Source organism: Spea bombifrons, chromosome 1 (genome assembly GCF_027358695.1).
Source record: "Spea bombifrons isolate aSpeBom1 chromosome 1, aSpeBom1.2.pri, whole genome shotgun sequence".
Taxonomy (NCBI): Eukaryota; Metazoa; Chordata; class Amphibia; order Anura; family Pelobatidae; genus Spea; species Spea bombifrons.
The window spans coordinates 85,522,176-85,548,969 of NC_071087.1; the positions used below are offsets into that span (position 1 = coordinate 85,522,176).

The 26,794-nt window shown below is 40.4% G+C and overlaps 1 protein-coding gene and 1 long non-coding RNA gene across 2 annotated transcripts in view; one reads left to right on the forward strand and one right to left on the reverse strand.

Moving 5' to 3' along the window:
- The window catches only part of LOC128494196 (stimulated by retinoic acid gene 6 protein-like), a 58,274-nt gene extending 32,302 nt beyond the window's left edge, over window positions 1–25,972 (reverse strand). The window contains exons 1-3 of the mRNA XM_053465793.1: window positions 25,836–25,972; window positions 11,178–11,298; window positions 10,361–10,433 (exon numbers count right to left, since the gene is read on the reverse strand). Coding sequence (XP_053321768.1) covers window positions 10,361–10,433; window positions 11,178–11,251 — 147 coding nt within the window. The 5' untranslated portion in view covers window positions 11,252–11,298; window positions 25,836–25,972. The remainder of the gene's footprint in view (window positions 1–10,360; window positions 10,434–11,177; window positions 11,299–25,835) is intronic.
- On the forward strand, window positions 19,951–20,771 carry LOC128494271 (uncharacterized). Its single transcript, XR_008354214.1, has 2 exons — window positions 19,951–19,990; window positions 20,603–20,771. It is a non-coding gene; the product is annotated as an uncharacterized LOC128494271 (long non-coding RNA).
- Window positions 25,973–26,794: the final 822 nt, after the last annotated feature.

Sequence of the window (26,794 nt, forward strand, 5' to 3'; positions counted from 1 at the left end):
CGTACGGACTGTTTTCGATGCGCCAGGTCGTAAAGAAACAGCGGAGTCTTCACTGCTTGACATCCAACAAGGCCGCAAAACCTTGGCTCAGTATACGGTGGAATTCCGCACCCTGGCCCATGAAACCAACTGGGAAGAGGGCGCTCTCAAAGCAGCCTTCCGACGAGGCCTCAATGAGAAGATCAAAGACGCCCTCGTCTTCCATGATACCCCTGCGGATCTTGAGGATCTCATAGCCCTTTGTCTCAGAGTGGATAAACGTATCCAAGAAAGGGCGAACGAACACTCCCGTGGGAAAAGACCAGTACCGCTCGCCTCCGGCTACACAAGGCCTTCGGCTGCCACATCTTCCTCCTTCGTGGTCGACGAACCCATGGAAATAGGGACAGTGCGCCACCTCACTGAGGCCGAAAAGAAACACAGACGGACACAGGGGCTCTGTCTATACTGCGGCCGAGCTGATCACCTGTTGTCCTCCTGTCCCAGCAAACCAGTAAAAGACAACGCTTAGGTTGCACCGGAGAAGGCAACCTAAGCACACGTCCTTTTTCTTCTCCTCCCACTACACGCCTGACGGTGCCCGTCTCCATCCGTTGGGAGGAACACGTTGTAGCCACCCGCGCATTCATAGATTCCGGGGCTGCGGGCATATTCATGGATCACCAGTGGGCGAAGGAGCAGCACATACCGCTTCGTACCAAGACAGCTCCCTCACTGGTCGCTTCCGTTGATGGCTCACTTCTGGGATCAGGACTCGTGACACAGGAAACCGTACCTCTGACCCTACTGGTAGGGGTAACCCACCAGGAACAGCTCACGTTTGAGATAATCAAGTCTCCTCATGCCCCTCTAATCTTGGGACATCCCTGGCTGCGACAGCACAACCCACACATCGATTGGGTAAAAGGAGACATACTAGCGTGGAGCAATTACTGTCAAGAGTCTTGTGTCATGCCTTGTCGACGACTCAATCTCGTCCTCGAGATCACACCCACAGATCCCAAAACCATAGTACCTAGACACTACTGGGATTATCTGGATGTATTCTCCAAAAAAGATGCGGAGAGGCTACCACCACACCGTTCCTACGATTGTGCTATCGATCTGTTGCCTGGAACCGATCCGCCACGGGGACGTACTTATCCCCTCTCCGAACCGGAGAACAAAGCTCTGGAACGTTATATCCAAGAAAGCCTGGAGAAAGGCTTCATCCGCCCATCCTCTTCTCCTGCTGGAGCTGGATTTTTCTTCGTGGCCAAGAAAGAGGGTTCCCTACGGCCATGCATCGATTATAGGGGGTTAAACCGTATCACCATAAAAAACCGGTACCCCCTTCCTCTCATCACAGAGATTTACGACCTCCTGAAAGGAGCCAAATACTTCACAAAGCTAGACCTCAGGGGTGCTTACAATCTGATCCGTATCAAGTCCGGGCATGAATGGAAAACGGCCTTCAACACCCGCTTCGGGCACTATGAATATAAAGTCATGCCCTTCGGGTTATGCAACGCTCCTGCAGTATTTCAGTCCTTCATAAATGACGTCTTCAGGGACATGCTCTTATCTCATGTCATCGTGTATTTGGACGATATTCTCGTTTATTCTCCAACACTCGAAAAACATCGACACCACCTACGAGCTGTTCTACAAAGGCTAAGGGAGAACGGGTTGTATGCCAAGGCTGAAAAATGCTTATTCGAGAAGACACGTCTACCCTTCCTTGGCTATATCGTCTCCTCCGAAGGACTTCACATGGATCCTGCCAAACTCGAGGCCATCACAGCCTGGCCCCTCCCTAGAACACTCAAAGCCGTCCAAAGGTTCCTGGGCTTTGCTAATTATTACAGGCGATTCATCAGAAACTACGCTACCATAGCAGCCCCTATTACCGCCTTGACGAAAAAAGGAGCCGATCCGTCTCAGTGGTCCACACACGCCCGACAGGCGTTCGAACGGCTAAAACAAGCTTTTGTCTCAGCTCCCCTGTTACGTCGGCCGGATCCTACCAAACAGTTTCTCCTGGAAGTAGATGCATCCGAAACCGGAGCAGGGGCTGTCCTATCACAACGCCATGATCAAACCACAAAATATCATCCATGTGCCTTCTTTTCTAAGGGTTTCTCCGCAGCCGAACGGAATTACGACGTCGGTAACCGTGAACTCCTAGCCATCAAAATGGCACTTGAGGAGTGGCGCCATCTTCTAGAGGGTACAGAACAACCCGTGATCATCCTAACAGACCACAAGAACCTGCTGTATATCGAGAACGCCAAGAGATTAAGCCCTCGACAAGCACGGTGGTCGCTATTTTTCAACCGGTTCAATTACTATATCACCTACAGACCAGGCTCCAAAAACATCAAAGCTGATGCCCTCTCTAGACAACACGATAACCACAGGGATCAGCACATCAACGAACCCATCATTCCATCCACACGTCTTGTTGCCAGTCTGTCCATACGCACGATGAGCAGGATCCGTATGTCCCAAAGGGCCATCCCGCCTTCTGAACGTCCTCCTCCGGGACGCCTCTACGTTCCTCCCGGTCTTCGTACGGATGTTCTTCACTGGGGACATAAATCCTTCCTCGCTGGTCATTCTGGGTTCCGGAAGACAGAATACCGCATCCGCAGGTCACTCTGGTGGCCATCACTCACCAGAGACGTCCGAACATATCTGGCCGCCTGTCACACCTGTGCATGCCAGAAGACCTCTCGGAGTCGACCTCAAGGTCTCCTGCATCCTCTTCCCGTTCCCACGGCTCCCTGGACACACGTGTCGATGGACTTTATCGTGGATCTCCCCAAATCACAGGGTAACACGACTGTCTTGGTGGTCGTCGACCGTTTTTCCAAGCAAGCTCATTTCGTCGCCTTACCACGCCTGCCATCCTCTTCACAACTTGCCGATGTTTTTATCAATCACATCGTCCGTCTTCACGGTCTTCCGCTCCACATGGTGTCCGATCGCGGTACACAATTCATATCCCGCTATTGGAGACACCTCTGCCAGAGACTCGGAATACAACTCCACTTATCGACTGCTTATCATCCGCAGACCAATGGACAAACCGAAAAGACTAACCAAACACTCAAACAATACTTGCGAATGTTCAGCAACGATAGCCAGGACAATTGGTCGTCTCTCCTGCCGCTCGCAGAGATGACCTATAATGGCTCTCTGCATGAGTCCATTGGATGTACCCCATTTTTTGCTGCCCTGGGCTATCACCCTGTCATACTGCCTCCTCCGTCTTCTCGTTCCTCGTCCATGGTACCCGCGGTAGACAAGCGTGTATCTGACATGGACGCTCACTGGAAGAAACTCCGGGAGGTTCTCCTGAAAGCCCAACTTCGCTATAAACGCTTTGCTGATGCCAAGAGGACTCCACCTCCGGACTATCAAGTGGGCGACCGTGTCTGGTTATCTACGCGAAACATCCGTTTGCGGCAACCTTCCCGGACCCTGGGGCCTCGTTTTATTGGGCCTTTCCGCGTTCGTGCCAAGCTCAACGACGTGACGGTGTCCCTTGCCTTGCCACCTACCATGCGGATTCCGCGGTCCTTCCATGTCTCCCTGCTGAAACCCTATGTATCCAATCAGTTTACCGTTCCTTTCAAGCCTCCAGCCCCGCTTGCCGTCCATGGTCATGAGGAATACGTCGTCGACAGAATCCTTGATTCACGTAGGGTTCGTAACGGCCTTCAGTATCTCGTGGCTTGGAAGGGGTACGGTCCTGAGGAACGGACGTGGGTGCCCGCTCGCTTCGTTCATGCTCCCCTTCGCGTCGCTCGGTTTCATGCGCTCCACCCTCTTCGTCCGGCTCCGTCTCGCTCGGGACGCGCTCCTGGAGGGGGGGGTACTGTCACGCGCGCCGCTGTACCTACCTCTGACGCCAGGGCTGCCTCGCCTGGTCCCGACTCCTCCGTCGCTGCGGTTCCCGCCGTGCGCACACGGCGGTGTCGCGGTCCCGCATCTTCTACCTCTGCTGGGACCGCGTCTGCTCGCCGTGGGCGCGTCAGTGCGTCTCCCTCGCGTACCGAAGGGGACGCGGGTATGACGCGGCGCAGGTCCGCATCGGGCGTACCGCTGCGTACACTGCGTACGCGGCGTACGCAATCTACGCAGCGTACGCAATCTACGCAGCGTATGCAATCTATGCAGCGTACTCAGCCTGTGCAGCGTACGCGACGTACGCAACGTACGTAGCGTGCGCTACACAGCTGTTTGCAATTACTCTCCTATTTAAACGCCACTTTTCTCTCCTGTCTTCACCCGTTCAAAGTGTAATACTTTTTGGGTGTGCTGATTGCGTTATATTATCTTGAATTCCTTGTGTACCGACCTTTGCCTGTTTTTTGACTACGATTCTCGCTACCTGCCTACGACCTCGGATCTGTTTACCCGTTTTGCTCCTATTCTGCCTGCCTCGACCTCGGAAACGTTTGACCTCGCTGCCTGCCTTTGCCCTTTTGATTACGGACTGTATACTGGACTTCTCTACAGTGCTTATCTGCATAGTAGGATCCTTCCTCTCTCCCTGACCCCGTGACACCTTATAGTATCATTTCACGTTGGTCGTTGATTTGCATTAAGATGTCTCAGACGTGAATGGCGTTTTGCACCTTGGCTTTTTTAATGCAGGTGCCCACTGCGCATGGTTGCCCATATGGTACCTTTTTGGTGGTCAATGGGGGCACTTTGCGGTTTTTGACATCGGCTTTGCTCTTGACTTTGCTGGTTTGCTGTCCATCCTGACCCTTTGGCATGTTCTTTTACTCCATGGTAGATTTGCCCTAATGCTCTTTATACTTGAGAGAAGCAGCTACTTCCTGGAGGTCACAGCGCCCACATAGTCAAAAGAAGGGGAACATGATTGTTATAGGCAGAAAGCCCTCTCTCCTAGGCTTTCCCTAGTCATATCTGACCAAGGATCCTACCAGGATGCAGTATAGTTACAGTAGCCTAGTTATGAAACATGTCAAAAGACTCAATGAGCACCGCGCAGTTGTGTCTAAATTACATCTACAGAAATGGGATTTTACAGAGAAGCTAAAGGAGCAGGACATTCTCACCCACCTTTACAAAGGCTGCCTAAACCTCAACAACAATCAGCATCTTAACATCAAGTGTGAGTTAACATACTAGGAAGGAATAATCATCATAAAGTGTTTTAATACATATATACGGTATATAGTTTATTTTAATCTTATATTCATTTTATATAGGTTTACTACTGCAGATTGTATGATTTGATAAATGAGGCCGATCTTTCCTGCTATGTTTGACATAATTTCTGTTTGCTTTCCAAGCTTATTTACAGGCCCCACAGCCGAATGAAGTTTCAGTTTCCTCCTTAATTATTAAAGAATTGTTTGCTCTTTAAGTAGACTGAGTGAAATCACACTTTCAATGGAATAGTGGGATTTGCTGTCAAGTGTAAACCTAACAGTGGATTAGACATACCTAAGTGCTTCTTAAGGACCTTTGAGATCTGGGAACAAATCATTACTGTAATTAGTAATAAAAGCACATTAAATACATGAGTGTTTCTTTGCTTTCTATGCTGTAATGCATTTTCTTATATTTGATATATCTTCTGATCAAATTTCAGATTTCTTTAAAACGTAATCTCAAAACATTTTTCATAGGGAATATAATTACAACAAACAACAGCAATGGTATTGCCCATAGGAGAGAAATTGCACTACAGCTACACAGTAAAATTGATCCATTGACGTTAAATATGTTTAAGATTCTTTAATACCTTTATTAATACACAATGCAAAATCAAGAAAGATATTACTACTATAGACTCAAAACTTATAATTGAGGTTACTATAATTTATAAAATTCTGTAATCTCATTATCATACTATAATCTATATTATAGCATACATAACCCATAGGACCAGATATTTTCCAAATATGTCCTTGGTCAAGACTCCTAGCTACCCATAAATATGTGGGGAGAGACTGGCACAAACCAATTTCCTGCTTACATTCTGCTAATGTTGAGCCTCTAGGTACTTGGTGGGGAGAGGTTCTAGGGGAGACAAAATGGTAACAGGTAGTCCTCTGGGTCAAGTGGTAGGGTGAAACGTAGGCAGCATATTACTCAAAGCTAAAGCTGGGGTCAAGCATCAAAGTAGGAGAAAACAAAACCACAAACAGCCTAAAGTCAAATTTGAAGAAAAACTGCAGACAAATAGGGCACCCAGCGATACAGCGGAACTAACTCCTAGACTGAACGCCAAGCCTATTAAAATAGGTGTATTTAATGGGTCTCCATATCAGATGGTTATACAGAGACCCAATGACAGTCAAGAACAAAAGAACCAAACAGGAACAGCTAAAGTCACCCAGGTTGACCAGCTTAAAGGAATGTATTGATCAAGAGTGTTACTGGTCCTCTACCAGTGCAAATTTGAATTCCTGAAAAGTTTCCACTTCATCTATTCATGTTCTGTAGTCGGTTATAAGCAGATGGCAAAAGCTTCAGCATCCACCTAGAAAAGGGCAGCACCAGACCATGTAAACTTTAAACAATTACCCCAAAAAATAACAAATGTGATGCTCCATAAAATAAGTGCCTCTCATTTTGTAAAATACCACTATAGTGCTGTAACATTTTACCAGCTTACCAGAATCTCTGTGCTCTATATACCGTGGACTTATATCAGCTGTTATCCAACAAACATCGTCTTACCCAGAAACGTACATCTCGGCAAGGCACTGAGCTTGACCAAGGGCAGTATCCCAGCTGCCCCCTACCACTCACCTCCACGGACGCCGTCTACCATGCTGTGTGCCGGGATATGATATCATATCCTGGCATACTGGATGTGTGGCACGGAGTAAGGTCATTATGGAGGCTGTGCCAGTTAGGGGCAGTGCTCCCTAGCAATTATGGGCCCGTTAAAAGGGAGATCTCACCAACCGGCCCAAGTACAGATGGACTGCCACTTTTTTACATCCTTTAGGTATGGGGTTATCAAAAGAAATAAATGAACAGGTTAATGAAAGTAAGAAAATTAAATGGGATTAATTAGACATGTGCAAATGGGCTAAACATGATTTAGACAAATTTTTCTGCATGTTTTTGTTCCAATTGTTTTTTGGGGGGGCCTTTTTTAATTTGGGAACAAAATTTGTTGCCTGGTGCCCAAATTCACTCGCATTCACTGTCACAATCTCAGTCTTGTTCACTCGCTTTCTCACAAATTTGCAATTTGTACAAATTCCTCAAGATTGTAAGCTTGCGAGCAGGGCCCTCTCCACATAATGTTTGATTATATGTATTGCAGTAAGCGCTGTGTAAATTGTCAGCGCTATATATATAAAAGATAATAATAACGATAATAAATACGAATGTACAAGTGTAGTACTCATGCAGATCAGGAGAAGGGAAAGTTAAGATGGCTGCTGTAATCACATACACCAAACATGGATTTTCCACCTGAAATGGGAAGGGAAAGAAGGGTTATGCATTCCGGAACAGGGAGTATCTGGGTGTGTATAAACATTGTTTTGTGTTCTGGATCCTGACTGGGAATGTAGTCTATGTGATCCAGTTTACTCTTTAGTTTTCTTTAGGAATAACTCTTTATGTTAATATTTTTTTTTTCTGTTCTTAGAACGGTGAAATATTTGCATTTAAAAACTTGTTGTAAAAATTACAAAAGCAAATAGAAAATGGGATATGTTTTACTGCGTTAAGTCAGTTTGCTAAATAACTGGATATGTGAACCATATTTTCTAAGCACACAGAAGTACATTTGAGTAATTATATATATATATATATATATATATATATATATATATATATATATATATACACAAACCCTGTAGCATAAATGTCACAGTTAGGGATCTTCAGCACAGTTCTCTAGTGCAATAAGGCTCATGAATACAGACTTGTATTGGATTGGAGCCCTCTCTAGCTATACTATGCTGGCCCAGACTGACCAGTCTAAACACTCACTAACTGCAACTCAACACAGCTGCAGTAAACAGTCACTAACTGCAACTCAACACAGCTACACCCATCTGCCTCCAGCCGAGTTCAAAGCAAGATCCTGTCCCTGCACAAGGACTCCAACCTGACCCGGCACTCGGACCCTTGATAGTTAGCATTGGGGCATTGCATAGGCAGAATTTGGTGTGATTCTCAGGGAATTTTCAGGGTGGTAAATACGCTACTGTAGAAGCCCATGTCTGGTTGAAGTGTCTGCCTGCTGGGCCCAAGCCCCCCAGCAGGCATGCATGGTTTTGTTCCAGCAGCCATCCTATGTACTTTTTCTGTTGGATGTTCACATTAATAAATGGCAAATAATGCTGTGATCAACATCCTTAACCCACATACTTGTGTTTTGTGTCATTATTGGGTATGGCTCTTGGCCAGTATAGGTTGTGGATGTTGTTTGGCTCAGGGCCTTAGCAGACACATTCACAGATCCAAACAAATATCACTCTTGACTGTAACTGGGTTACCGTATTTCCCCATGTATAAGACGCACCTTTTTTAGAAAAATTTGGGGTCTAAAAATTGGGTACGTCTTATACAGTGGTGGTAGATTTTTTAAAAAACAAAATTTACTAAAAAGGGGACCTGCTGCGTACCTGTGTTGCTCAGCAGCGTGTCTTGATCCGTCGCAGTGACACAGGAACCCAGTGGAGTCACGTGAATGTACATCACATGACTCCACTCACTTCCTGTTCCTGCTCGAGCAAAGCAGGGGGAAACAGCGGCCCCCACGGAAGTCTGCGAGACGCAGCAGAAGATCTGCAGTTCAGGTAAGGTGGGGGAGTAAATGAATGTGTGTCTGTGTGTTAGCATGGATCCGTGTGTAGGGGCACAGGGAGGCTGAAAGTGATGTGCATGTACTGGCTGCCTGAGCATGATAGGAGTGCGATTGCTAACAATTGCTAGCTGCTAACATCAATCACACGCGTATCATGCCCAGGCAGCCAGTACAGTACAATAACTTTATGTAATATTTTTTTTCATTTTGGCCGCCAAAGTTAAGGTGCGTCTTATATACAAGGGAGCGTCTTATACTTGGGGAAATACAGTACTTAGTACCAAAAACAAAACAGTAGGTACATGCTGAGTTTAAACAGTAATAGCTGGCCATCAAATGCAGCTATGTTCTAAAACTGTTATCAGAAGAGAGCCCCTTAGCCTGCCTTCTTTTATGAATGTGTTACCTGCTGTAAATATAACCAGGCTAAACATTCTAGAAGGTACATGGCATTGCTTTTGATGTCCTTTTATGTAAGTTTATGTGCCACAAGCAAAGAGGATATTGATGTCATGGTGTAAAGTGGACTTGTGCAAATGGAACAATTCAGCCAAATTTTAGTTTTGTGCCCTTTCCGTTCAGGCAAAATTCAGAGGGCTTTTTCCATTCTGAAATGAAATTCATGTAACTCACACTCACTCACACGCTTTCACACCCTCTCTCAATGTCTCCCTACTTTCTCCTCCTACCACTTCTGAGTCCCCGTCTTCTTTTCCGCAGCTCTGCTTCTTGTCTTGCCCCTTCTTGTTTCTCAGTCATCTTTGTTCTGTCTTTGCCCACTTCTCCCACTCCTCCGGTCTCAGCTCCATTAACCTGACATCTCGGAGAACTTCCGCAAAAGAGCGGAGCCTTCACGCACACCTTCTTTCCCCCCATTGGAGGAAGAGGGAGAACCTGTCCCATAGGCTTCACCTTTTGCAGAAGCACGTCAAGAAGCAAGAATAATGCATACTGATCAGCGAAAAAAGGAAAAGTGTTTCTGCACCTTCCATTCTCTCAGAATCTGTCTGCATTAGTCAAGTGTAATTCCCAATACTTATGCCTTATATAAGTGCTTTTAAAAAGTATTTACTAAATGTACGCTGATCTCTGTGTATGGTCATTTCAGCAGCACCCGTGTCTATTCCCTGTCTGTATTTTTAAGTGTTCAGGTGGTGTCTAACATGCCAGTGCGCTGAAAACTCTCCTATTAATTTAGTAAAGCATCTCTAAAGGTAAATGATTGATTTAATCTCTTTTTAAAACCTTTATTCATACGTTGTTGATGGTCCTGCCTGGGATAACAGATTGTCCCTTTAACTAAGTTACCGCAAATCAGTCAGTTTTAGCTATCTTAGCATATATCCATATATATTGTCTTTTAAAATGCGAGGTTTATACCAAGTAAGACAAATACATTTCTGTCATGAAGCAAGTATCTGCAATGATATTTTCATTTTGAAGTGCAGAAATTCTGATAATGTATTTTAATGTCAGTCTCCTTTTTCTGTAGCATTCAAGTGCTTAATTCCATGAGATGGATTAGAAACATTTTTTATGCTGGGTGATGGTACTCACCGCAGGGCCAACAGAAAGATGAACAATCAAATTAAGGTCAATTTCATCTTCACAAATGACATCTTCACCTGTGCTGTTAAATAAATATACAATTCAATAAAATTACTTATTTTTAACATATTATTATTTATTGTTTTATATAGCCATCAAATTCCGTAGCGCTTAGAGCCAATCTTATGTTAATATGTAATGTAATATATTTACTAGAGATATGCTGGGATTTAATGCATGGGTAAAGTTCAAGGAGCCTAGAACCCACACCTAGAACCCACACCTGCTTGCTGCTCCTCTAAAGCTAAATTGTCCCTTGCAATAGCAAGTCTGGGGTACAATGGAAAGTCCTGGGGGTGCAGGGGCAAGTTCTGTGGGTCCAATGGCAATTCCTGCAGTTTGTGAATATAATCTGCACCTTAATAACTGAGAGGAGCTAAATTATGCTAATTATGTGGGTTATGTAGAATTGAGTGGAGCTTTGAGGCATTGGGTGAGGTAAATTTTCAAGTAATATTCTTTTTTTGCCTCTATAAAACAAAAGTTGTGTGGACATTGACAGGGTGGTGCTGATTACAGTATTAAACTGGAGAAAACACTTCACATATTGGCTATTGTTTAAATGTGTGTATAAGCGTGTATGCCTGAATGGGACTTATTACTTACAAATGAATATGTAATAGGCTAGCGGGAGTCTGGCCTTGCTCTACACTGGTACTCTACACTGGGACTGGTACTGTTTACAATGATCCATGTTACATATCCTGCCTTACAGAAAAAATAATAGTTCACAAACAGAATTATGGAGAAAATCAACAACACTTACCTGTTATTGTCATCAAAAAAATCTAGTATTCCGAAACTGGACGTATGGTCCTCATAAGCTGTTTCATTATCCATAATTCAACACTCATGGGTCGGTAAAGGATAGGACTTTAATTGCTTTGCTAGAAAAAGAGAACAGTAAGTTGTTCACCTTCATATACCGTAGTTTTGACAGCACAATATCTAAATGTCTAAAGCCCAGCTTTGTTGAGTTCTAGCTGCCTAGTGGTCTTTAATAAACAAACACCTTTTTTATGAGAAGACTAATGCATAAGGAAGGTTAAAACTCTGCTTGTACAGTAGATCTTAGGCACACAACATGTTTAAAGGATTTGGATTATCAACCAGCTAGTTTTTTGTTGTCAGTAGTATTTTATAGGAATGACTCACCGTTTTTTGTGAACCCTTTTCAATGGACTATTTTATTTCTTTAATTAAACATAAGCACAATCGTCTTATTTATTCACAGGTCAGCAGAGCTTAAATGTCTTCACCTTGAATGATGTCTAATTTGCTTTGATTGCAACACAGTGCAAACAAACAGAAAAGTCAATAGTAGCAGAACAAAAGAGGAGAATTTATGGGAAACAATGTAATTGCACTTCATGACGATGTTAGGGGTAACTGGAGAGTTACTTTTGAAAGAGGTAAGTTTGTAAGGAGACTCTGCAGCTGAAGGGTGAGGGAATTAACAGATGGGAGAAAGCGAGTCTTAAAGCCTTGGGTGGAAAGTGGTTATTAGGAGAGAAGAGAAAAGTAGATTGGTGGGTGCGTGCGTGTGAAATAACCACCACCAGCTATCTCCAGGGAGCCCAACAAGATCAATTGCTTTGTACAGAAAGTGTTCAATTTGATTTCAATAGGTGTCTTTACCTGCCACTGATTATTATTATGTCTTACCTTTTGGTGCCATCCTGTTTAGCTTGATTATAATTGTTAAAGGATATGTGTGAGAAGTCTGCTGCCTATATGTAATCTACTGACCTGGTCAGTCTTCACTAGTGGACAGATAGTGTTAGTGTTAAACCTAAGGGAAACTACCCCACAGCTGGGCGTAACTGGGTACTATGTTTAACCTATCACACTCGTTATCATGGTTTCCAACTTTGTTACTTGGTTATCTCTAATCATTTCTTTCTTCTATAATGTCATCCTATTCCTACCTGTTCTCATCCATGCACTTTCCCACAGAAACCAATTAACTGCAATGCTTCCAACCTCCCCCATTTCCACTACCCCATTCTCCTTTGTCCTCTGGAATACACTCTCTGTCTTCGCTATTCACTGATGTTTATGGCCTCTATTTCTAACTGCCTCAAAGTCTTTGGTATTTCTTCTTCTCTGACATTACCACTAGAACTACTTTATCACATGACGGCCTAAACATCATTGGTGCTTGGAAGGGGTCAACCATGCCCACATACACAAGTCTCATATTTTTGAGCATATGCGGCTCGCAACAAGTAAAAAGCAGACACTCAGAGCTGCAGATTCATGCAGCCAATTAGGGACAGGAAAGTATGCCCACTGAAATCAATGGTGGTACTTTACACATGTGCACTGAGGTCTGAATAGACCCCTTCATGTAGTGTTCACCAGAGCTTAGAGCTGGAGCTGACTGGAGGTCAGTACATCAGGTACATGGAGATGTATTTGGCCAAACGCATCTCATGCACAGCATTTAGGTAGGGGCTGGGAACAGATGCATTAAGGAGGGGTATTTTGCAACATGCGTTCACAAAACAAACCACATTAAAGTGCATTTGGTGGCTGGAGTGTCCCTTTAAATGTATTTCTCATAACATAAACTAACCTCTCTTTGTCATAAACAAGTCTACTGCTTTTTTTAAGAGGTGCTGTTATGTTCTGCTGCCCATGTTCATAAACCAAGAGATTGTGTGTCCTGCCCTCACATTCAGTGCACCTGTCACTGTACTTTTTGAGAACCAGCTGAACATCATGCTATTTAAGGACACTATTGGCTGCAGAACTCTTGCTCATCAAGGGCTAACAAGGCCACTGCCCCCCTTGATGATTTTGGCTTACTGGCAGAAGTGCTTATATTTAGCCATTTGTATGTCATGTTGAATATTGTCTAAATACTGAATGATTCACAATCAACTCAAAATTATTGACAGCAAACTATTCTTTGAAAATCTCCAGGCAGCATTAACAGTTATATATATATATATATATATTCACACTCATAACACATGATAGGATTACTGCTAATGCTGTTGACCACGAGCCAAAATTAGCTGTTTTGCTATTTCTTGGATTATAAATTAAAAACTCTCGGTTTGTGGTTTTGTCTTTTTTTTTTTTTTTTTTTACATTGGACACTTTGTGGACTGTTATGTGCACTTTATACTTCTTCAGGCTAAGACTATTTACACCAGAGATGCATTTTCATGTTTTTTCTGTGTTTCTTAAAATCTCCCCTCTTTCTCAGTTAGTGTGCTCACATTAAATTGATGCTTTGTTGTTGCTTTTTTTTGGGGGGGTAAGGGTTTCTTTTAAAACTATATTAATTTATGTAAGACTTTATTTTTTATGAATACAATTAAAAATAGGGTTTATAAAAAATCCATAAACAATTATTGAGTTATATAAATTATACAAAATTATCGCAAATATGAAAAAATACCAAAATATATATTTGTTAACTTGCTCTGATTTAAAAACTATCCCTAGTATACGCCTAGTATTTTTTTTTAAGGTTACTTATTTTTGTAACAAATTCCCCACTAACTACCCAGAGTTTGCATAAGAACTATTACTAGAGAGTTTTGTGTAGTTTTTTGAAGAATTTTTTAACTGCTGCCACTTCTAGGTCAAGTATGAAAGCATATTAAAGTATTCACAGAGTATTCTCAACACCCTATTTTTTTTTCTTTAGAAGGGGGGATCGAGCTTTAATATACATAATGCCCTGTCCATATATCTCCCTTTTCCAGGTTGTGTAATCATCAAATTGTTAATTTCATTCATATGCACATCTGTAGACTGACATGTTTATGCATTTCAATGCAGTAGTATTAGAGCAATGTGTTTTAGATTAACCGGTTCTTCCTTCAAAATCTACCCCACAGGGGCAAGCAGGATAAATGGCAGATAAAATCTGTTTCATTATTTTTCAGAAAGATGGGGACATACTAAAACGAATGACAAAATGGAATGCCCATAGACTTTAATGGGGAGGAATGCCCATAGACTATAATGGGGAGGAATGCCCATAGACTATAATAGAAGGGAAAAGAATAATTGATTTTGAAATAAAAGCTTAAGAAATAGCATTTAGATCTTTGGCACACATACTCCCCTAGCACACACATGTGATCTAAAACTCAGATTACGTTGGATTATAGCTGTTTTCTATGGAATGACAGGTGAATGACAGTTTTGAGGGAATGCCCATAGGATATAATGGGAGAAAAATCAAACCTGTTTTTCAGACAAAACCCTCTGAAATATCATATAGATCTTTGGCACACATACTCCTCTAGTACAGATACATGATCTAAAACTCATATTAAGTGGGATTATAGCTGTTTTCTATGGAATGACAGGTGAATGACAGTATTGAGGGAATGCCCATAGGATATAATGGGAGAAAAATCAAACCTTTTTTCAGACAAAACCCTCTGACATATCATATAGATCTTTGTCATGTATACTCCCCTAGTACAGTTATAGGTTCCAAACCTCATATTATGTGGGATTACAGCTGTTTTCTATGGAATGACAGGTGAATGACAGTTTTGAGTGAATGCCCATAGGATATAATGGGAGAAAAATCAAACTTGTTATTTAGAGAAAACCCTCTGACATATCATATAGATCTTTGGCACATATACTCCCCTAGTACAGAGACAGGATCTAAAACTCATATTATGTGGGATTATAGCTGTTTTCTATGGAATGACAGGTGAATGACAGTTTTGAGGGAATGCCCATAGGATATAATGGGAGAAAAATGAAACTTGTTTTTTAGAGAAAACCCTCTGACATATCATATAGATCTTTGTCATGTATACTCCCCTAGTACAGTTATAGGTTCTAAACCTCATATTAAGTGGAATTATAGCTGTTTTCTATGGAATGACAGGTGAATGGCAGTATTGATGGAATGCCCATAGGATATAATGGGAGAAAAATCAAACCTGTTTTTCAGACAAAACCCTCTGAAATATCATATAGATCTTAGGCACACATACTCCTCTAGTACAGAGACAGGATCTAAAACTCATAATATGTGGGATTACAGCTGTTTTCTATGGAATGACAGGTGAATGACAGTATTGATGGAATGCCCATAGGATATAATGGGCGAAAAATCAAACCTGTTTTTCAGACAAAACCCTCAGACATATCATATAGATCTTTGTCATGTATACTCCCCTAGTACAGTTATAGGTTCTAAACCTCATATTAAGTGGGATTATAGCTGTGTTCTATGGAATGACAGGTGAATGACAGTATTGATGGAATGCCCATAGGATATAATGGGAGAAACATCAAACCTGTTTTTCAGACAAAACCCTCTGAAATATCATATCGATTTTTGGCACACATACTCCTCTAGTACAGGTATAGGTTCTAAACTTCATATTAAGTGGAATTATAGCTGTGTTCTATGGAATGACAGGTGAATGAGAGTATTGATGGAATGCCCATAGGATATAATGGGAGAAAAATCAAACTTGTTTTTTAGAGAAAACCCTCTGACATATCATATAGATCTTTGTCATGTATACTCCCCTAGTACAGAGACATGATCTAAAACTCATATTAAGTGGAATTATAGCTGTGTTCTATGGAATGACAGGTGAATGACAGTTTTGAGTGAATGCCCATAGGATATAATGGGAGAAAAATGTAACTTGTTTTTTTAGAGAAAACCCTCTGACATATCATATAGATCTTTGTCATGTATACTCCCCTAGTACAGTTATAGGTTCCAAACCTCATATTAAGTGGAATTATAGCTGTTTTCTATGGAATGACAGGTGAATGGCAGTATTGATGGAATGCCCATAGGATATAATGGGAGAAAAATCAAACCTGTTTTTCTGACAAAACCCTCTGAAATATCATATAGATATTTGGCACATATACTCCCCTAGTACAGAGACATGATCTAAAACTCATATTAAGTGGAATTATAGCTGTGTTCTATGGAATGACAGGTGAATGACAGTTTTGAGTGAATGCCCATAGGATATAATGGGAGAAAAATGTAACTTGTTTTTTTAGAGAAAACCCTCTGACATATCATATAGATCTTTGTCATGTATACTCCCCTAGTGCAGTTATAGGTTCCAAACCTCATATTAAATGGAATTATAGCTGTTTTCTATGGAATGACAGGTGAATGACAGTATTGATGGAATGTCCATAGGATATAATAGGAGAAAAATCAAACCTGTTTTTCAGACAAAACCCTCTGAAATATCATATAGATCTTTGGCACATATACTCCCCTAGTACAGAGACAGGATCTAAAACTCATATTATGTGGGATTACAGCTGTTTTCTATGGAATGACAGGTGAATGACAGTTTTGAGGGAATGCCCATAGGATATAATGGGAGAAAAATCAAACTTGTTTTTTAGAGAAAACCCTCTGACATATCATATAGATCTTTGTCATGTATACTCCCCTAGTACAGTTATAGGTTCTAAAACTCATATTAAGTGGAATTATAGCTGTGTTCTATGGAATGACAGGTGAATGAGAGTATTGATGGAATGCCCATAGGATATAATGGGAGAAAAATCAAACCTGTTTTTTCAGACAAAACCCTCTGAAATATCATATAGATCTTTGGCACACATACTCCTCTAGTACAGAGACAGGATCTAAAACTCATATTAAGTGGAATTATAGCTTTTTTCTATGGAATGACAGGTGAATGACAGTTTTGAGTGAATGCCCATAGGATATAATGGGAGAAAAATCAAACCTGTTTTTCAGACAAAACCCTCAGACATATCATATAGATCTTTGTCATGTATACTCCCCTAGTACAGCTATAGGTTCCAAACCTCATATTAAGTGGAATTATAGCTGTTTTCTATGGAATGACAGGTGAATGACAGTATTGATGGAATGCCCATAGGATATAATGGGAGAAAAATCAAACCTGTTTTTCAGACAAAACCCTCAGACATATCATATAGATCTTTGTCATGTATACTCCCCTAGTACAGAGACAGGATCTAAAACTCATATTATGTGGGATTATAGCTGTTTTCTATGGAATGACAAGTGAATGACAGTTTTGAGGGAATGCCCATAGGATATAATGGGAGAAAAATCAAACCTCTTTTTCAGACAAAACCCTCTGAAATATCATATAGATCTTTGGCACACATACTCCTCTAGTACAGAGACAGGATCTAAAACTCATATTAAGTGGAATTATATCTGTTTTCTATGGAATGACAGGTGAATGACAGTTTTGAGTGAATGCCCATAGGATATAATGGGAGAAAAATCAAACTTGTTTTTTAGAGAAAACTCTCTGAGATATCATATAGATATTTGACATTTATACTCCTCTAGTACAGTTATAGGTTCCAAACCTCATATTAAGTGGAATTATAGCTGTTTTCTATGGAATGACAGGTGAATGACAGTATTGATGGAATGCCCATAGGATATAATGGGAGAAAAATCAAACCTGTTTTTCAGACAAAACCCTCTGAAATATCATATAGATCTTTGTCATGTATACTCCCCTAGTACAGTTATAGGTTCCAAACCTCATATTAAGTGGAATTATAGCTGTTTTCTATGGAATGACAGGTGAATGACAGTATTGATGGAATGCCCATAGGATATAATGGGAGAAAAATCAAACCTGTTTTTCAGACAAAACCCTCAGACATATCATATAGATCTTTGTCATGTATACTCCACTAGTACAGAGACAGGATCTAAAACTCATATTATGTGGGATTATAGCTGTTTTCTATGAAATGACAGGTGAATGACAGTTTTGAGTGAATGCCCATAGGATATAATGGGAGAAAAATCAAACCTGTTTTTCAGACAAAACCCTCAGACATATCATATCGATCTTTGGCACATATACTCTCCTAGTACAGATATATGATCTAAAACTCATATTAAGTGGGTTTATAGCTGTTTTCTATGGAATGACAGGTGAATGACAGTTTTGAGTGAATGCCCATAGGATATAATGGGATAAAAATTAAACTTGTTTTTTAGAGAAAACCCTCTGACATATCATATAGATATTTGTCGTGTATACTCCTCTAGTACAGTTATAGGTTCCAAACCTCATATTAAGTGGAATTATAGCTGTTTTCTATTGAATGACAGGTGAATGACGGTATTGATGGAATGCCCATAGGATATCATGGGAGAAAAATCAAACCTGTTTTTCAGACAAAACACTCTGAAATATCATATAGAGCATTGGCACATATACTCCCCTAGTACAGAGACAGGATCTAAAACTCATATTATGTGGGATTATAGCTGTTTTCTATGGAATGACAGGAGAATGACAGTTTTGAGGGAATGCCCATAGGATATAATGGGAGAAAAATCAAACCTGTTTTTCAGACAAAACCCTCTGAAATATCATATATATATATGACACATATACTCCACTAGTACAGAGACAGGATCTAAAACTCATATCATATGGGATTATAGCTGTTTTCTATGGAATGACAGGTGAATGACAGTTTTGACGGAATGCCCATAGGATATAATGGGAGAAAAATGAAACTTGTTTTTTAGAGAAAACCCTCTGACATATCATATAGATCTTTGTCATGTATACTCCCCTAGTACAGTTATAGGTTCCAAACCTCATATTAAGTGGAATTATATCTGTTTTCTATGGAATGACAGGTGAATGACGGTATTGATGGAATGCCCATAGGATATAATGGGAGGAAAATCAAACTTGTTTTTCAGAGAAATCCATCTGACATATCATATAGATTTTTGTCATTTTGAACACTGGTGACACTTGTAATATGTTGGTCACCAGAATGAGGAATCTGCACACACACCAAAGGAACTCTGGTGCTTAACTGCGCCAGGAAGGGCCAGCTCCCCAGTAGATCAAAATAAATAAAGGCTCCAGGCACTCAAGGGTTCCAGCTCAGGCAGATTTATTAAAGGAAGGCAGCAACAACGTTTCAACCTTACAATGAGGTCTTTATCAAGTTGATAAAACTGTTATTTTGTTGAATTGAGTCCTCACACAAGTATGCCTTCCACTCTTCTCTGATAAAACATAAGTTTGCCAGTTGGTAACAAGCAGCTGCAATAGACAATAATATGTCACAATTTTCTTTTGCTCTTTCTTTTTCCTCACGGAATCTATGACTATCACCTCCCTGGTATTAAAAAGGACTACACCAAGGCACCAGTGCTGTCCGGAGCCCCAGGAATCCGTGTTAAAAGGAACCAACAAAATGTCTTTGTTTAAGGCGACATTTTCCCCCAAGAAGCTGTAGAAAATGTCTAGGCCGAATAAGCCTAGTTTGGTCCAGTTTAACACATGTCTAAATCAGCATATTGAAATATCCAGCTCTATTCAGAGGCTTAAATTAATCTATCTCAGCTCATTGAATACCATAGACGGAAATACAACCTATTTAGTCAAAAAAACAATAACTGATTTATCTCACATAATTGGATAGAACCCACTATCTGAGTTTATTTTTATTAATAAATATCACTTTAAGCCTCATTATAACATTTAAACCATTTATCTAATTTACTAGGGCAATGTTTACTTTATTCGAAGTTGCTTCCTATTGCCTGTAAGTATGAGATGGTTTACTTTAGTTAGTGGTGAGAAATGCAGAATTTGCTTTTGCAGCTCAGTTATACTGGCCACATAGTCATATAGCCATAATTGAGTTTGATATTTCCATCAAATCCTTGGGCCAACTGCCTAAACACTCAACGCCAAAGAAGGATGGGCATGAAATGAATGAACTTGTTGCATGGGATGACTTAACCCCCTGGAACCTGCCACCAACAGATTCAGATAACAAATTGCTAGAAACAGTAAAAGAACCGATTTTGAAAACACTGGATCCCGGACAGTGGCTTTGTGATGAAGCTATTGAAGAAGCCATAAGCAACTTCATCTGCCAGAGAAATCTTACAGATATGATTTTGATGTGCCCCACCTACATTTACCAAAGTTTGGTGTGAGGAAGAGCAGACATTTTCTACAGCTTCTTGGGGGAAAATGTCGCCTTAAAAAAGACATTTTGTTGGTTCCTTTTAACACGGATTCCTGGGGCTCCGGACAGCACTGGTGCCTTGGTGTAGTCCTTTTTAATACCAGGGAGGTGATAGTCATAGATTCCGTGAGGAAAAAGAAAGAACAAAAGAAAATTGTGATATATTATTGTCTATTGCAGCTGCTTGTTACCAACTGGCAAACTTATGTTTTATCAGAGAAGAGTGGAAGGCATACTTGTGTGAGGACTCAATTCAACAAAATAACAGTTTTATCAACTTGATAAAGACCTCATTGTAAGGTTGAAACGTTGTTGCTGTCTTCCTTTAATAAATCTGCCTGAGCTGGAACCCTTGAGTGCCTGGAGCCTTTATTTATTTTGATCTACTGGGGAGCTGGCCCTTCCTGGCGCAGTTAAGCACCAGAGTTCCTTTGGTGTGTGTGCAGATTCCTCATTCTGGTGACCAACATATTACAAGTGTCACCAGTGTTCAAAATGACAAAAATCTATATGATATGTCAGATGGATTTCTCTGAAAAACAAGTTTGATTTTCCTCCCATTATATCCTATGGGCATTCCATCAATACCGTCATTCACCTGTCATTCCATAGAAAACAGATATAATTCCACTTAATATGAGGTTTGGAACCTATAACTGTACTAGGGGAGTATACATGACAAAGATCTATATGATATGTCAGAGGGTTTTCTCTAAAAAACAAGTTTCACTTTTCTCCCATTATATCCTATGGGCATTCCGTCAAAACTGTCATTCACCTGTCATTCCATAGAAAACAGCTATAATCCCATATGATATGAGTTTTAGATCCTGTCTCTGTACTAGTGGAGTATATGTGTCATATATATATATGATATTTCAGAGGGTTTTGTCTGAAAAACAGGTTTGATTTTTCTCCCATTATATCCTATGGGCATTCCATCAATACTGTCATTCACCTGTCATTCCATAGAAAACAGCTATAATTCCACTTAATATGAGGTTTGGAACCTATAACTGTACTAGAGGAGTATAAATGTCAAATATCTATATGATATCTCAGAGAGTTTTCTCTAAAAAACAAGTTTGATTTTTCTCCCATTATATCCTATGGGCATTCACTCAAAACTGTCATTCACCTGTCATTCCATAGAAAACAGATATAATTCCACTTAATATGAGTTTTAGATACTGTCTCTGTACTAGAGGAGTATACATGACAAAGATCTATATGATATTTCAGAGGGTTTTGTCTGAAAAAGAGGTTTGATTTTTCTCCCATTATATCCTATGGGCATTCCGTCAATACTGTTATTCACCTGTCCTTCCATAGAAAACAGCTATAATCCCACATAATATGAGTTTTAGAACCTATACCTGTACTAGGAGAGTATATGTGCTAGAGATCTATATGATAGTTCAGAGGGTTTTGTCTGAAAAACAGGTTTGATTTTTCTCCCATTATATCCTATGGGCATTCCATCAATACTGTCATTCACCTGTCATTCCATAGAAAACAGCTATAATCCCACTTAATATGAGTTTTAGATCATGTATCTGTACTAGGAGAGTATATGTGCCAAAGATCTATATGATATTTCAGAGGGTTTTGTCTGAAAAACAGGTTTGATTTTACTCCCATTATATCCTATGGGCATTCCATCAATACTGTCATTCACCTGTCATTCCATAGAAAACAGCTATAAACCCACTTAATATGAGTTTTAGATCATGTATCTGTACTAGGAGAGTATATGTGCTAGAGATCTATATGATAGTTCAGAGGGTTTTGTCTGAAAAACAGGTTTGATTTTTCTCCCATTATATCCTATGGGCATTCCATCAATACTGTCATTCACCTGTCATTCCATAGAAAACAGCTATAATCCCACTTAATATGAGTTTTAGATCATGTATCTGTACTAGGAGAGTATATGTGCCAAAGATCTACATGATATTTCAGAGGGTTTTGTCTGAAAAACAGGTTTGATTTTACTCCCATTATATCCTATGGGCATTCCGTCAATACTGTCATTCACCTGTCATTCCATAGAAAACAGCTATAATTCCACATAATATGAGTTTTAGATCCTGTCTCTGTCCTAGAGGATTATGTGTGCCAGAGATCTATATGATATTTCAGAGGGTTTTGTCTGAAAAACAGGTTTGATTTTTCTCCCATTATATCCTATGGGCATTCACTCAAAACTGTCATTCACCTGTCATTCCATAGAAAACAGCTATAAACCCACTTAATATGAGTTTTAGATCATATATCTGTACTAGGAGAGTATATGTGCCAAAGATTGATCTGATATTTCAGAGGGTTTTGTCTGAAAAACAGGTTTGATTTTTCTCCCATTATATCCTATGGGCATTCCGTCAATACTGTCATTCACCTGTCATTCCATAGAAAACAGCTATAATCCCACATAATATGAGTTTTAGAACCTATACCTGTACTAGGAGAGTATATGTGCTAGAGATCTATATGATATTTCAGAGGGTTTTGTCTGAAAAACAGGTTTGATTTTTCTCCCATTATATCCTATGGGCATTCCATCAATACTGTCATTCACCTGTCATTCCATAGAAAACAGCTATAAACCCACTTAATATGAGTTTTAGATCATATATCTGTACTAGGAGAGTATATGTGCCAAAGATTGATATGATATTTCAGAGGGTTTTGTCTGAAAAACAGGTTTGATTTTTCTCCCATTATATCCTATGGACATTCCATCAATACTGTCATTCACCTGTCATTCCATAGAACACAGCTATAATTCCACTTAATATGAGGTTTAGAACCTATAACTGTACTAGGGGAGTATACATGACAAAGATCTATATGATATGTCAGAGGGTTTTCTCTAAAAAACAAGTTTCATTTTTCTCCCATTATAGCCTATGGGCATTCCCTCAAAACTGTCATTCACCTGTCATTCCATAGAAAACAGCTATAATCCCACATAATATGAATTTTAGATCCTGTCTCTGTACTAGGGGAGTATATGTGCCAATGCTCTATATGATATTTCAGAGTGTTTTGTCTGAGAAACAGGTTTGATTTTTCTCCCATTATATCCTATGGGCATTCCATCAATACTGTCATTCACCTGTCATTCCATAGAAAACAGCTATAATTCCACTTAATATGAGGTTTGGAATTTATAACTGTACTAGGGGAGTATACATGACAAAGATCTATATGATATGTCAGAGGGTTTTCTCTAAAAAACAAGTTTGATTTTTCTCCCATTATATCCTATGGGCATTCACTCAAAACTGTCATTCACCTGTCATTCCATAGAAAACAGCTAAAATTCCACTTAATATGAGTTTTAGATCCTGTCTCTGTACTAGAGGAGTATATGTGCCAAAGATCTATATGATTTTTCAGGGGGTTGTGTCTGAAAAAAAGGTTTGATTTTTCTCCCATTATATCCTATGGGCATTCCCTCAAAACTGTCATTCACCTGTCATTCCATAGAAAACAGCTATAATCCAACGTAATCTGAGTTTTAGATCACATGTGTGTGCTAGGGGAGTATGTGTGCCAAAGATCTAAATGCTATTTCTTAAGCTTTTAATTCAAAATCAATTATTCTTTTCCCTTCCATTATAGTCTATGGGCATTCCTCCCCATTATAGTCTATGGGCATTCCTCCCCATTAAAGTCTATGGGCATTCCATTTTGTCATTCGTTTTAGTATGTCCCGAAAGATGGCTGTCGTAGTGGATTTATATTAGATTATCTGACTGAGGCCTTACACCCTATTTTAAGGACACTCTTCAATTTGACAGAAAATCGAAAATTCTAATGTTTCACTGTGGGGCTACATGAGAGACACACCCTGACTCCAGACCTGCAGAGTATACAACATGCTGCTTTAGAGGCCTTTCCTGAACAAAGGCATAACTTCCCTCTAGGATATTTTCATAACTGATGGGGCCCCAGAGGGATACAAAACATGGAGGCATGAAAATATGTGAAAACCATGGTTAATACATGTTTTCAACATATGACAAAAATTTAAATATGGAAGGACAGAGGTTAAAAAAAAGCAATGTGAAAAACAACAAAACATGACAGAAAGAGAAAGGTAAACAAATTACTAAAATCTGGTGAACGGAAAAAAATGATCATGGAGATAAGAGGATGAAATGCAAGAGGGAAGGAGGAAACAGATTCCACAAAGACAAAACATATCTGGAAAAAATGAAAACAAGGAGATACAGCAAATGGAGAAAGGGCATTAAGATATCATCAGTCAACAAATAACATAATTATGTCAAATATAATTTATTGCAGAAAATAGATCTGCCGGTGCCAGTAATTTTGGTGTATTTCTGATCTGTCTCAGAGACTTCATAAGAATAGAAATTTCTTCCTGTGGGCACTAGCTGTGCATTTTGTGTGTACTGTCTGCTTGCGGTGTGTAAATCTGCTGATAGCATGGCACGACAGTTCTCTTTTTCTGCCCTGATGCTCCTCTTCCCTAGAACTTCCGAATATTTGCTGGCTATAGATAATCACAGCATTCTACAGCCGTAAAAGGCTAGCTATAAAGGAAACTATGTAAATTATTTTTTATTCTCTTGATCAGTTACAGAAATAGCTATTCTTCATGTGTCGCCACATGCCCTATGTTTATTTGTCTTTGCTCAAAAAACTTTCAGGTAAGACATACCGTAGATAGTAAGATTATACTGTTAGCTCAGGTGCTTTAGTTTTCTGTAGCACTACAAACAATATTTTTTGAATTGTTCCTTTAGAGTCCCATTGGACAGATCAACAATGCATTATGAAAACCCAACTTGTTCCTTCTCCCAGGAGAAGCTGGCTGTTGTCTCTTATAATACAGTCATATGAAATGTTACAAAAAAACAGACATTAGTAAATAATCCCATAAACACAGAAACAAATGTTTCAAAACAAAAGTACTGTGTCTGGGCCATCACTTATGAGTAGACCCAGGCTCTCCACTACTTCATTGATGTTCCATGTAAACATAGATGCTTGAAACCAACTATTGCATGTTGAAGAGAACTCCTAAATCTGCAGCTTGGTTGCAACCTTTGCCAGGCTGTCCACATAATAAGCACTTGTTGTCATGCTGAAGATCGGTACTGCTTACTCTTAGATAAGCCCTCCACTGCTGATGTGATACATACACAGTGCTGTACTAGATACAAATGTCGCCCCCTCCCCCTCATCATGATTTTAAAACGTCTGCTTTTGTAAAAAGAAAAAGAAAGTCGCTTGGAGTTAACCTATGACGTCCCCCAGAACATAGTGATCACTCAGGAAGTTTTTCTCTGCAAAACTAAGCAAATCGTTAAAAAAAAAACTGCAGAAAGTAAAATGATCATATTGCTAAATAACATCCCTGCCTATCTATTCTCTGTACCTTAATAGAGGGAGCTTATCTGAATAATAATGCATTCCTGTCCTGTTCTTGGATTGTCCCAGTTTGCTCCTTACCTCTGACTTGGAAGAAGTGTTGTTGATGGTGGTTGTGAGTGTCTCTGGGTGTGCTCTGCCCACTGATCTCTCTGAGTTTTGTGTGAGGAGGCGGGCTGATCCAGGAGAAGTCGCTACACCCATCTGGCCGTAGCTTGCCTTCTGTAGCGCTGTGCGCTGTGGTCCTTGGCTGCCCGCCATTTCTTTCCCTCCTGGTAAATATATTAGGAATGGGCTTTTCTCTCAGATCTGTCTTCACACCTTTAATTCCAGTGCAGTGTTTTTTCAATCTATTCCTCTCCCTCCCATAGTATGTAATGTTGTTAGAATTCCTGGCTCATGTTAGCTCCCAAATGTAAAGTTTTTCCACACCCTTTTTGTATTCCTCTTGTTATCTGAGCTGTTGACTTGGATCTTTGCCAGCCTTCTCTGAATGTAAGCCATACGGTGGAGGCTGGTTTCCCAGATAAATTGGAGCTCTGGAGAATAAGAGGTGTCTACTTGGTGAATGTTCAACTTGGCCAACCTAAGCTTAGGAAAATGTGTGGTAGTTCCACCTCCAAACTATTGTCATGTTTACATTTTTGGTGATCTTGTAGTTGTTGGGCTTATTGGTTTTCTAGGAGGGATTGTGGTCTGGGGCAACCATGCGAAAATATATATACTGCTGCGCTCTGTAGGTTGTTGGCACATAAGGGGCTCTACCACCAACCGTTTCAAATTTTGCTACCTGATTCTTACGCACATTGCCGGGCTGGGGATGACTGGCACTTTAAGGCCAAGGGCCGACATCGACAGTTGCTGACGGATAAATGCGTGTTATGTTTTTTATACTTATGCACTGTGCAGCACCAACTTTAACTCCTTAAGGACCAGGCTGTTTTTTTACTTTTTGTATCCAAGGCT